Here is a 12,535-nt window from a genome sequence, read left to right on the forward strand (position 1 = left end):
TTCAAATGCATTTGTTGATTGAGCCAGTTACTACAGAGTATAACTCTTACATAATAGAATATTGTAGCATACTACCACAATGTGTTTATTGAAAAGCAACACAGTTCATTGAACGTGACACTTCTCGTGTTTGTTTTGTTTCATGCTTGGTCCCCCTCCAAGGTTTTTGACCTGCTGCAAGTCGCTTTGGAAGCTTGGGCGGCGTGCGAGTGGGTACATAGTGGCCAAAGGACCGTTGAGCCGGCTTGGTCTCCATTCTCGCTGGCTAGTGCACAACAGTTGATACGTGTGGATGGAGATATTCTGGTGTTCTGACGGGCTGGTCTCGTTTGGCAGCCGCCCTTGTTTGGCAAGGGCACTAAATACACCTGGTAGTCCGGTGCCCTCTTTGGCAGACGTTTCAAAGTATGCAACCTCTTCACCGAGGATTTCGTCAATTTCGAAGCGACTGACAACTCTGGCCATGTCCAAGTCCACTTTGTTCCCACAGACCACAACTGGAACTCTAATTGCAGTGTCCTTTAACTTCATCAACTTTGACTTGGCGGTTTTGATCTCCTTGAGCAACTCACAGACCTCGCTGAACGACTCCCTGTTGTCCACGCTGAACACCAGCAGAAAGATGTCACCTGAAAAAAGAGACAGGCTTGTTACATTGTATTCACTTCAATTCCTATAACACAGTGTTTTCAAAGTGGGGTCCGGGGACCTCTAGGGGTCATTGAGAGGGATCTCACTTTAACTGTCCCCAGTTAAAGTAGCCTACACAGTAGTAATTTAATTTCACTATACCTCAATTAGCCTAAATTGAAATAATTAAAATTGTGTGTGAGAGAGAAACATATTCAATAACTATGTTTCAACATCACCACTATAAATCTATTTTAGCATAGCCTACTACTGACATTTACACAATTTATGTCCCTTTAGGAGCTAGGACATAATACTTTGAATGGGCATGGTGGCTTAATGAAAGTCTACATGAAAAAGTTCGAAAAGAGCAAAAATCAAATGCTTGTCCAGTCTTACCTGTCAATATTGACAGCCTCCGTTTAGCGGGGAAGTGTCTCTCTCCCGCGGCGTCCAGAATATCAATCTGGTATTCCTGCCCTCGTATGTGGTACAGCTTGGTGTGGAAGTCCTCAGTCGTGGCTTCGTAGTGTTCTTTAAACTCCTCGCCCAAGAACTGCTGGAGGATGTTTGTCTTGCCTACTCTCGGTGCACCAAGCACAACGATGCGCCGACAGTTCCGTGGTTTAATGAGACCCAACGCCGCTTTGATGCCGTTGTCTGACAGCTGCTGCTGGACCCGGTCTCTGCACTGGAGCCGCCGGATCGGACTGAGTGTCATACTACGGCTGAAACGGCTGTGTTTTTTTACAAGTGGAATTGTCTTTGCACCCGCCGGCGATGCCATGCGCGCCGGGTGATGATGCCCAGTAGAGCCGAAGGTTTCGGGGATCATGCCATCAACGGAAAGGTAAACATTTTCAGTTGTGTTATTAATCTCCATGATCTTCTTCTCCTCAATATGTCCATGCAGGCTGCGGGGATGTAATGTGTCCGCTCGGTTCAGTCGGTTCCCTGAGCGGCACGTCAGTGTTTGTAGAGGCATTGCTATCTGTGTCTATCTATGCACCTGAGGAGCGAGTCTATATGGAGGAGGCAGTGAGTAGACTGAGTACCAACGTCAAGCGCAAGCGTCATAATGCACCACAGAGAGAACACGCTCCTTTTATAGCATTGGCTGAAATCCACTCTAAACACACAGAGATTCAATCATGGGTTTCAATAGCCCCATTAACACATCAGGTGTTAATGGGAAACCGCACTAATCACTGATGTAGATGATGGGGGGTCACAGAAGGGGCTATATAGGTTTCAATTGCCTTAATGCAAATGAGTCAGATAGCCTAAATCACTGGTTCTCAAACTTTTTCATGTCAAGGACCCCCAAATTGATACGTATTTGGCCGCGGACCCCCCCCCACCCATCTGAAAATGTGATGTGCCAGGGACCCCAAGAAGAAAAGATTTGTGTTTAAAAAAAACTATTCTAAATGATAAAATAGCAGATTTACAAACTTGGAGTGTGGCATGAAGTGACGCACTGTGAGCTTGTAGATCTGCTATTTTTGAATAGCCGTCATTGATTGATTGATTGATTGATGTACTTTATTTAGTAAGACATGAGAACAAGTACAAATTCACAAAACAAGGTCATATACATATGGATAAAGTGGTTAATATGATTGTGATGCTGGAGACACCCCGGAACCTCCCCAATGACCTCTGGTGGTCCCCGGACCCCACTTTGAGAACCACTGGCCTAAATCACAAGTGCTTTTGGTTATGAGCAGTATGTAGGCCTGATACTAATAATAGCCTAATAATGGCATCCATATTGTTAAGTTGTGGGATACAAACGAGACAGTGAAAACCAAGCAGATAAGGCATATTAAGAAGAAGGCATATTAAGAAAGTAATAGTAAAACAGAATTAAATGAGCTAATTTTGATTATGTTAAAATCCACAACCAAAGCCTTTTAACAGCCACATTAATACAATTACAAAATCAGCCTATATCATCTTAAGAATCATTGATTAAAGGATTTATTTTTCAGCAAGATTTAGAAAACCCTTTCCATGGATTAATCTTCAGTTATACTGTAGACTTGACTACTGTAACATGTCTCAAAAATAAATAAAAATTGATTCAGAATGCTGCTGCTCCTAAAATAAAATAAAAGTTGAGCATATCATTGCAGTTTAAGAACTGGAATGATATGCTCCACTTTCTTGGTATTAGTAAGCAGTTCTTATATTATCTTTACTGGCTCCCTGTATGTCAAAGCATTTATTTAAAAATACTACTGTTGGTCTAGAACAGTGGTTCTCAACCTTTTCAGGCCGTGACCCTCCCAAAAAAAAAAAAGCATTTGGAATGTAGGAGTTGAAGAATTCAATTTTGTTTGACTCGGTTCCGCAGACAAATACTGGGAAATTAGCAGATTTACAAGCTCACAACGCCTTGTGAGCTTATAGATTTGCCATTTTCACAATTGTTGCCTCTTTCTTATATTACATGACAATTTGGCCAATGTTTGACCAGTTTTTATAGAATAGTTTGTTGATTACTTTTGATGCAGTAATGGTCTTTTTCTTTTCTTTCTTTTGTTGAGGTATTAAAAGGTATGAATAGTCCTTATATTGTCACTTCACTGTCATCTGGACCCCCCCCCCCCAAAAAAAAAATCATGTGGGGACCCCCAGGCTGAGAACCACTGGTTTAGAAAGCACTGAATGGTTTAGGGCCAACATCTTGCTCGATATCATGAACCATCCAAACCTGTCTGTCATTTAATGTCTCCATGAATTGAGTATGTGAGGACCCCATTTGAAACAAGCCATTGTGGCTTTTCTGGGCTTTTTCAATCCTATTTAGTTGACCGTGTATTGTGAACTGTACTTCCATGTGCTTTTTTCCCTGCAAACTTCTAAATAAAATATTCAATCAATCAATCAAACCTCTCAGGTAATTTGGGACAGATCTGCTTTATGTCCCTAGAATCAAAACTGAACATGGAGAGGCAACTCCCATAAAACTGCAGGTCTGCAGCTTTTAAATCACAGCTAGAAAAACCTTTCTGTTTGCTGCTGCCTTTTATAGAGATGTCTTTAATTATTGTTCTGCACTGATTTTACTCTCTCTTTTTAATTCATTTACTTTTTTATTGGATTTTCCACAGAAGCATGCAGCCACATAATAGCTTCCTCCAGTGCAATCCTCACTCTCTCAATTGTCTGTTTTATTTTCCCTTTTTTCCTTTTATTGTATTCAAATGTTTTTTTCTTTTTTTAGCTCTGTTTCCTGAATAGGTAATTGCCTGTAATGGCCTTGCTTAAATGTGCTATACAAATACATTTGCTTAGATATTTTGAACAAAACTGTGCTGAGCCTTTGCTATTTTTGTTAAGTGAGTGGGCATAGGGAACACAGTGTTTCCCCTTTGGATGATTAGATGGATTGCGTGACCTGATACTTGTTCACTCTGTTGTCATGGATACTCAGGATGTGTGAGGTATGTGCACAATGTTCTCTTACAAGGCTGTCATTGAGACAAATGAGTAGACAGATTCCAGGTCATTTGTAGACCTGACATGTGTATAGTTTCAATGTACAGATTATAGATTTTTGGATATTATACTGTTTAGACTGATGATAGGATCTTGGTTTACCAATGATCCTAGATTACTATTTCTATGCATTTGATGTATTACCTCATGCTTTCCTTGCTTACTGTAAGTAGCTCTGGATTAAGAGCGTCTGCCAAATGCCTGAATTGTAAATTGTACTAGATAGACATTTATTTGGGTTGAAATATATTCTGCTGATCATTAATTCATCCAAGACCTGTCATTTATATTTACATCAAGTTCCAAATGGCATGTTTGCCATAATTGCATTTTAACACATTTTGACATTTAACATTTTAACAGTTTATATGCCATGTATCCACTGACATAATTGTTCACTTATTGGTGTTTGTTTTTGTTTCCATAAAGCCAGCATTACGATAAGTTACTGTTGCATTATTGCACCTCTCTGTGCTCTGCAGCGATCACGACGTCCACACTGTTACGTGTTGCTGTGTAAAAACCTGAAGGAACTCCTCATGCTCTGATTCACCAGGCGTATTGATGACTCTTATTGCACCACCAGGTATGATGCTGACATTTAAATGTTTATTACCAACCAATGCACCCACAGCATAAAACCTCTTTTTTGTTGGGATATACCTTTTGTGTGTGAATAATGATATTTACAGTTGTATTCATTGAATGGCTGAATGTTTAGATCAGGGGTCTTCAAGAGGGGGTCCGGGACCCCTTAGGGGGTAACCTCAGAATTTTTCCTATTCTAAGGAGAACTTTTAGCCAAAAATGTCCGATCTACAAGATATTTTGGCAAAGAGAGGGGAAAAAAGAACAGTACAGAGTGAAATGTCAAGTTTACTAAGTATTGACGGTTTAAGTGGTTAAATGTCTGAAAATACACATTAACATGAATCCAACACTGATGATGCTGTCAAACAAGTCTATGAAGCTATCTATGAAATCTGGTTTAATCTGCAACACAATTTTATACAATATATAGTGGGGGTCACCTGCTTCATCTCTCTCTCAGATAAGGGGTCCTTGGGCTCAAAAACGTTGAAGACCCCTGGTTTAGCATGCAATATTAACCAAAATGCCCACTCCAAACTTAGTTGTAACAGCCGCTCTATGTACACAAAAGGGTTCCCGGTGAAACTTGACAGTGCTTTTCTCACTGCTATGGAATGTGGCCTTCTTTCAACACATGCGTGAAGCATGTGAAATTGAAGAACATTATATCTCCCATGATAGAAAATGATTAAGTCAGTCTGCTTTCTCTCGGATACCAGTAAGACGAGGAATTCATGATAGATAGCTGCATGTGACATAAAAAAACACTGAGAGAAAAACACACCAAGTTATATAATGGTCGCCTACAATGCTGAAGCAATTCAATTCCCTTTCTCTATCCAAGGACACTCAAAAATAAATAGTGTGCTGTTGAGAAAGGAAAACCCGATTGCCATGGAGACAATATTCTTGTTAGCATTGACAACTAAAGGCTATTGAGGAACATCGTGCACGACTGCATGGCTAAAAGTCTTACTATTTTTTATTATGAATAGCTGGTCAGTCCAGATATTTGTCATCATGTTTCATCACTCTTAATATAGCATTTCAAGAGAGACAGTGATGGCGCAATACTAGTTGGTCTCTAGTCTGTCTTGAGTATTTACTCAAATGCATACACACAATGTACAATATGTGTCTTGCATGTCACTGCATAGTATAGAAATTCAATAACAAAAGATATGGAAGTGCCAAATGTTTCAAGGCTTTTAACCACTTCAATCCTAGCATCCTTATTCTAGGTATGTCATAATAAGCAAACATTCTGCAAATATAGGCCACATTTTTTATTTATATATCTTAAAACTCACAACAATGCGCCGCAACGCGATGAGTTTGAAGATCGGCTATTTTCGGCAAAGAGTGGTGTAGAGGGCTGTTTTTGAATATCCAACGCAAAAATCTAAAATGACACAGATGCTTTCCCGGTTTTAATGGGTTACGGGAGAATGACTATTCTTGTGGTACTTCCACCTTATAAGGCCCAATACGGAGCAAAGCATGTTACGATCATAATGAATGTACTTACTTACTATCAATAAGCAGTGATTAGGTAATTGAGGGAAAACACTTAATTAATGTCCTAAGAATAGAAATGATTGTGTAGGGGTCCCCGCTGGCCTAGCGGTCCACTCCAGGCGCATACCACTTATAGACTAATCCCGACAACCTTTGCTGTGCGTCACTGTCTATGGAAGCAGCTGTTTGACATCATTCCAGTCGTGCCTCTGCAGTTTAGCTTAAAGCTGCAATATGTAACTTTCCTCTTCTACCCCGGATTTGAACCTGGTTTCCTGCTTAATTGCTGACATTTTTACCATTGAGCTAATAGAGCCTGCCTGCTTGCTCAGGGATACATTGAATCTTCAACCATTTGACCATCAGGTAAAAATTCTTGTCAGATCCTGTGTTGAGGTGAGACATGACCTTTGACACGATCTAAATGTCTCGATAAAAGAGCAGGGAGACAAAATACAACCACCCATATTGTATAAGTTATATTGTATTAACATACTCTACCATACAGATTGGACAAAATTACATGTATTCATTAAAAGGTTACAAAGTGAGGCTTTGAGGAGAGACTAGTTGCTTATTAGCATGCATAAAATTATAATATTGTCTATTTTTTAATCATTATAAAGCAATTATAATGGCTTATTCTACAAGGTAATATTCTACAACTACCAGACACACCATCAGCATGACAACACATAGGGCACAACATACCATCACATAACATTACAATGCAGACACAGGAACAAAAGAAAGACAAATAATAAAATACTTACTCACACCAAATACAGTATAATAATTGTCTCCGCCAGGCCGAAGGCATGGCGAGAGAGTATGTTTTACCCTCCGTCCGTGTGTGTGTCCGTGTGTGTGTCCGTCCGTCCTGTCCGTGTGTTACTACCAAATCTCCGGCACCGTTGGCCCGGTCGCTGCGAAACTGTGCACACACACTCCCTGGATGCCAATTCAGAACCTCTGCCTCAAATTTTTCACATGGGCCTGTTATAGCGCCACCAGGAGGCCAATTTGTGCAAAACCCATTTTTTCACATTACTCCTACAGTTTTTTACCAAACGTCATGCAAATCGGTACACAGTATCTCTATAGTCATGTGATCAACCCTGATCTGTCCGATTTCCCATATTCCATCCTCATTGGCTAAGGTTGGCTTCCAAAGTTTGCAGGATTGGTCCGTTTTGAACAAACTGCCTCAAACCATGAACGCAGCTTGCGATTTCCGTGAAATTTCACATGCACATTCCCACTAGGCCGAGGAAGAAATGCCACCCTTTTCACATTGGCCTGTTATAGCGCCACCAGCAGGTCTAATTTAGCAAAACACATTTTTGGACCAAAATGCCTCAAATCATGAATGCTGTGTCTGATTGCCGTGAAAGACCTAAGAATAAATGGCACCATTTTCACATTGGCCTAAAATAGCGCCACCAGGAGGCCAGAATAACGTACCTGACCTGGCGGAGACCTGTGCTCCGAGGAGCACTTTTTCTAGTTGTCACTGTATTGCTGCCAACATCTCCCCCATATACAGCTTAGCCATTTTTGTATCCACCCCCCCCCCCCCCCCCCCCTCGTCTCCAATACACAAAACATTTGACCACTCATCCCCTATAGCGCTAATGGCAGCCATGCTTCTACAAATTCGGCCAAGGTACCCCGTGGAACACGTGAGAGTCTCTCCAAGGGCATTAACCTTAACACTTTTTCAAAGCATCGGAGGACACCTGGAGGACTGTCATCAATCCATTTATTAAGGATTGACAACCGAGCAGCATAGAGCAAAGCTCCTAATAGATGTCCTTTTGTTAATGTGATATTTATGTCTGCCCCTAGAACAGTGGGGGTCCCCACATGTCAGTGAAGTGGCAATTATATTACCTTCTATAAGGCCCAATACGGAGCAAAGCATGTTAAGATCATAATTGATGTACTTACTTACTATCAATATGCAGTGATTAGGTAATTGAGGGAAAACACTTAATTAATAGCATAGTTAAGAATAGAAATGATTGTGCAGGGGTCCCCGCTGATTAGCGGTCCAGGCGCATGCCACATATAGACTAATCCTGACAACCTTTGCTGCGTGTCACTCCCCGTTTTTATTTTCATAAATATTTACAATTCTCAATACTTTTACTTCTACTCCACTACATCTCAGAGGAAAATGTTTTACTTTAAAAACACACAAAACTTTAGTTAGTTACTTTGTAGATTTTGATTATTATTCCAAAACACACTAACCACTTCAGCCATGTATATATTTCAGCCATTTGAAAATAGCAAATCTACAAGCTCACAATGTGAAATGGGACATTCTGCACAATGAGTACTTTTACTTTTGGTACTTTAAGTACCTTTTGATGCCGATACTTTCGTACTTTTACTCAAGTACATTTTGAATACGGGACTTCCACATGCGAGCACTTCTTCCATCACTGTGTTTCTGGGCTCACAGACATTTTCTGTGAGATATCACATCCAATAAATTTATCTTTTAATGTAGGGGCTCTAATAGAGCTCAGTTTCCCAGTACAATCACCATGGGTCCAGGCGGTGTTCTATTATTCATTGTCTATGGAAGCAGCTGTATGACATCATTCCAGTCGTGTCTCTGCTGTTTAGCTTAAAGCAGCCCTATGTAACTTTCCTCTTCTACCCCAGATTTTAACCTGGTTTCCTGCTTACGTGCTGAAAGTTTTGCCATTGAGCTAATAGAGTTATCCCCTGCTTGCTCAGGGGATAAATTGAGTCGTGACTATCAGGTCAAAATTCTTGTCAGATCCTGTGTCGAGGTGAGACATGACCTTTGACACGATCTGAATGTCTCGATAGAAGAGCAGAGAGACAAAATGCAACCACCCCAATTGTATAACAAGTTATATTGTATGAACATACTCTACCACAGATTGGACACAATTAAAATGTATTCATTAAAAAGTTACATAGTGAGGCTTTAAGGAGAGACTTGTTCAAATTCACAAATTAAAACTGAGCTGTACAATCTTATAGAAATAACATACCGTTGCTGTGGGTGTAAACCTTGTATGTCCAAAATGTTCCTTTTTTATTTGTATTCTTTTTAAATTAAAATGGTGGAAATAGCAGATTTGCAAACTCACAATGCAGAAGGGACACGTTTTGAGCTTGTAGATGTGCTATTTTCACTGCTTTTGTGTGTCATTCTTGTATGACGAAGTAGGGCATTAATTCACTGGAAAAGAAAACCCACAACAAGTTCAAATGTGGAGATAGGAGGTTACTACCCAACAGAAACGGTATGTGAATTATATTTCACAAGGTGGATTTACCTTTAGATAAGCAGTGTAAAACCTGTGGAAATAAATAGTACACCAGAGTCACCCCATCTATCATTATTGCTCTAATAAAATAGGAACATTTTGTGTCCAGGGAACATTTTATTGAAAGAACAATGAATGTATTGTTTCTGGGTCACTTTGTTACCTCTGGATTGGATCATTGTTGCCCAAAATACTTTCTACGGTGTCAAAAGCTTATTGGTATCTCAAGACACTGCATTAAGCACACTGACAATGGGTACTGCACTAGTTGGAACTCTGTCTGTCTGTCTGTTTGTTCAAATATCATACGCCATAGATGACTGACATCACTGGCTGGCCACATGAAGTCTGAGATCCACTTGGGAGCCACCCCACTAATAGACCCCATCAGTGGTGGAAAAAAGTACTCACGTGTTTTGCTTAAGTAAAAGTATCAACACTGCAATGTACAAATACTCTGTTACAAGTGAAAATGTACTTGTCGCATCACGAGGCATTGTGAGCTTGTAGATCTGCTATTTTCAAATGGCCAAAATGTATATATAAGTCTACGTAGTAGAGTAAAAGTACTGAAAACTGGAAATACTCCAGTAAAGTAAGAATACCTCAAAATTGTACTTAAGCACAGGACCCCACCACTGGACCCCATCTTGTTTTCATTGATTCACTACAGCTCATGATGAATCAGTGTGTAGTAGAGTCACTCATTTACTAGAAATAATGTATTAAACAACGTCATTATGTATGGGACCACTAGTGACTCTTCAAATAGCAGTAAAGAGCCATTTAGGTGCTAAGCATGTCATACCCTGAAGAACTCTGCGTCCTACATTAAAATATTGGCACTTTGGCTACCAGTGTGTGCGGCCACATTATTGTCTCTTGGAGACTACTATTTCGATTACTCTGCCGTGAGCCGGCAGCACTACAAGGTCTTGTATCATGTCAAACACAAACATTACAGAGATATAGAAAACATCACAGTACTCTGGCAGGATGAACTGACCAAACAAAAACACTTGAGGGCAGCAGAAACACACACACTTTCAAGTGTGAGAGAAGTCTTTGTTACTGTATGTGGGCAGACTGGGCACAGATTGACAATGACAACTCACTAAAGGTGCAGATCTTACACTGCTATGTATTCCAGCAGAAATCTGATCACCTCTCCCCCGTGATGTCTCACAGCCATGCCGTAGTAGGCTGGTATTATTATCAGTTTCCCCCCACCCCCTCCCCCCCCCCCCCTCCCAGACCATGCCAGCATGTCCCCCTGCAATGACATCACCCAGCCTTTGTTTGGAAACAAAGAATGTCCAGGAGTCTGTTTTCAGAAGAAATAAGACAGAGGAGGCGGCCTGAATGATGGGATATAAATTGATTGTTTGAATACAACTGAACCAACCTTTTGACTGAGAGTTTTCTTAAAGATGAATAGCAGTTGCAACAAGTGTACAGGCGAAACATAACCTATTTATTATAAACTTATTGGAACTATCAAAGCGTTCCTGAAATGCTGACCCCTGCTCTTTTGTAATGTCACCCCCGCCTCCTTCCCTTGTTGCTAGATAATGTTATATGGTTTCTTTACTCTGCTCCATTGTGGTGTCTTTGTTGCGTCAAGGTGGAGCTGGTATTTCCTGAAAATCCTGCTTATTGAACCTGTCACAAGATCCACTGTTCCATTAAGTTAAGTAAACAAAGAATGCTTTTTCACTATGACTTACCTGTTTATATGTGTATCCATTCCTACATAATTTACACAGTTTATAATAATATACATTCATTTATGCACAAGATTCAAGATTGTTTTTGTTACATCTCATGTAACAAAAACAATCACACAAGAGTAAATCCACATTGGTTTTGGTTTCTCAAAATTGTAGCAGCAATAACAATAATTCAGAACAAGTAAAAAAACTGTACAGCACACTTTGAGGTGCTTTAAGGTGCTGTGTGCATGGGATCTACTTCTAAACAATATTGTAGGCCTAGTCTACTATATAATTATAAGCATATATTTACATGTACATGTTTGTACATTTATGCGTACAGTTTGCAATCTTCATTTGTAAAGTGTCAGGTGCCTGTGTGTGTGGGGGGTGCTGTGTGCAATAAAATGCTGACCCCAACCGATACTCTTGGGGGGTATGTGGGCTTAAATCCTTCCCAGCCACAGAAAAAGTATTCAGGGCTTTGTATAATGTATAACAATGTGACATCACAAAGTGTGCCATTAGTGGCCATGAATAAGTAAAGGGCAACACATAGCAGAGATTGAACAATGAGGCAACTAAAACGGAAATGAGCGCTTTGAGGAATCCCTCGATCTGGAATGTTTTTTCTATTCTTTTTTTTTTTTTTTTGCCATGGGATTTTGCATGTCTTGTTTATTGGCACTGCTATCATTATAGCAAGAGCTATGATCGACACAGCCTATTATTCGGTTAAAAGAATCTCATTGCACAAAATGTGAACACACATTTTAATAAGATTCTAGGGACTCTCTGGGTTCCTTTAGGTTAAGTAACTCTGACAGTGTACAAATTGACCTGGTTCCATACTGTCAGAGTTAAGGGGAGACCTTGAAATGTAAAAGTTTGAGAACCATTGTTCTACTGCATACTGTAACCTAAACCATGCCATCTGAAGAAACACCTGATACCATTGTTGTATTTTGTGTGTACTATAGTATCCATTCATCACTTTCTCCAGCCAAGCCAGTCAGTCAATACACAATCACATCCTCCTTATTCATTTATCCATTTCATTTGTAACTCTGAGACTGTCGTACAAATGGAACCAAATTGATCCGTTTAATGTAAACAATGAACGCCCTACTGAACTGTGTGTACAGGCATTTAGTTCAGCAATGAATGGGTTAAATCTGACTCTGCAAGCACCGAGCTGCACCCCTCCCTCCTCCCCCCCCCCCCCCTCCCCCCCTCCCTCTCTCTCTCCCTCCCCTTCTCTCT

At 40.3% G+C, this 12,535-nt stretch overlaps 1 protein-coding gene across 1 annotated transcript; it reads right to left on the reverse strand.

Annotated features, from left to right (window-relative positions):
* Positions 1–105: 105 nt before the first annotated feature.
* rasd2a (RASD family member 2a) lies at positions 106–1,615 on the reverse strand (the record flags this gene model as incomplete). Its single annotated transcript, XM_084070740.1, has 2 exons — positions 106–629; positions 1,030–1,615. The coding sequence occupies 2 exons, from the start codon at positions 1,613–1,615 to the stop codon at positions 106–108; spliced, it is 1,110 nt and encodes a 369-aa protein (XP_083926866.1).
* Between the last annotated feature and the right edge of the window lie 10,920 nt (positions 1,616–12,535).

The sequence above is a fragment of the Gymnoscopelus microlampas genome, assembly GCF_963454915.1.
Source record: "Gymnoscopelus microlampas genome assembly, chromosome: 11".
Classification (NCBI taxonomy): Eukaryota; Metazoa; Chordata; class Actinopteri; order Myctophiformes; family Myctophidae; genus Gymnoscopelus; species Gymnoscopelus microlampas.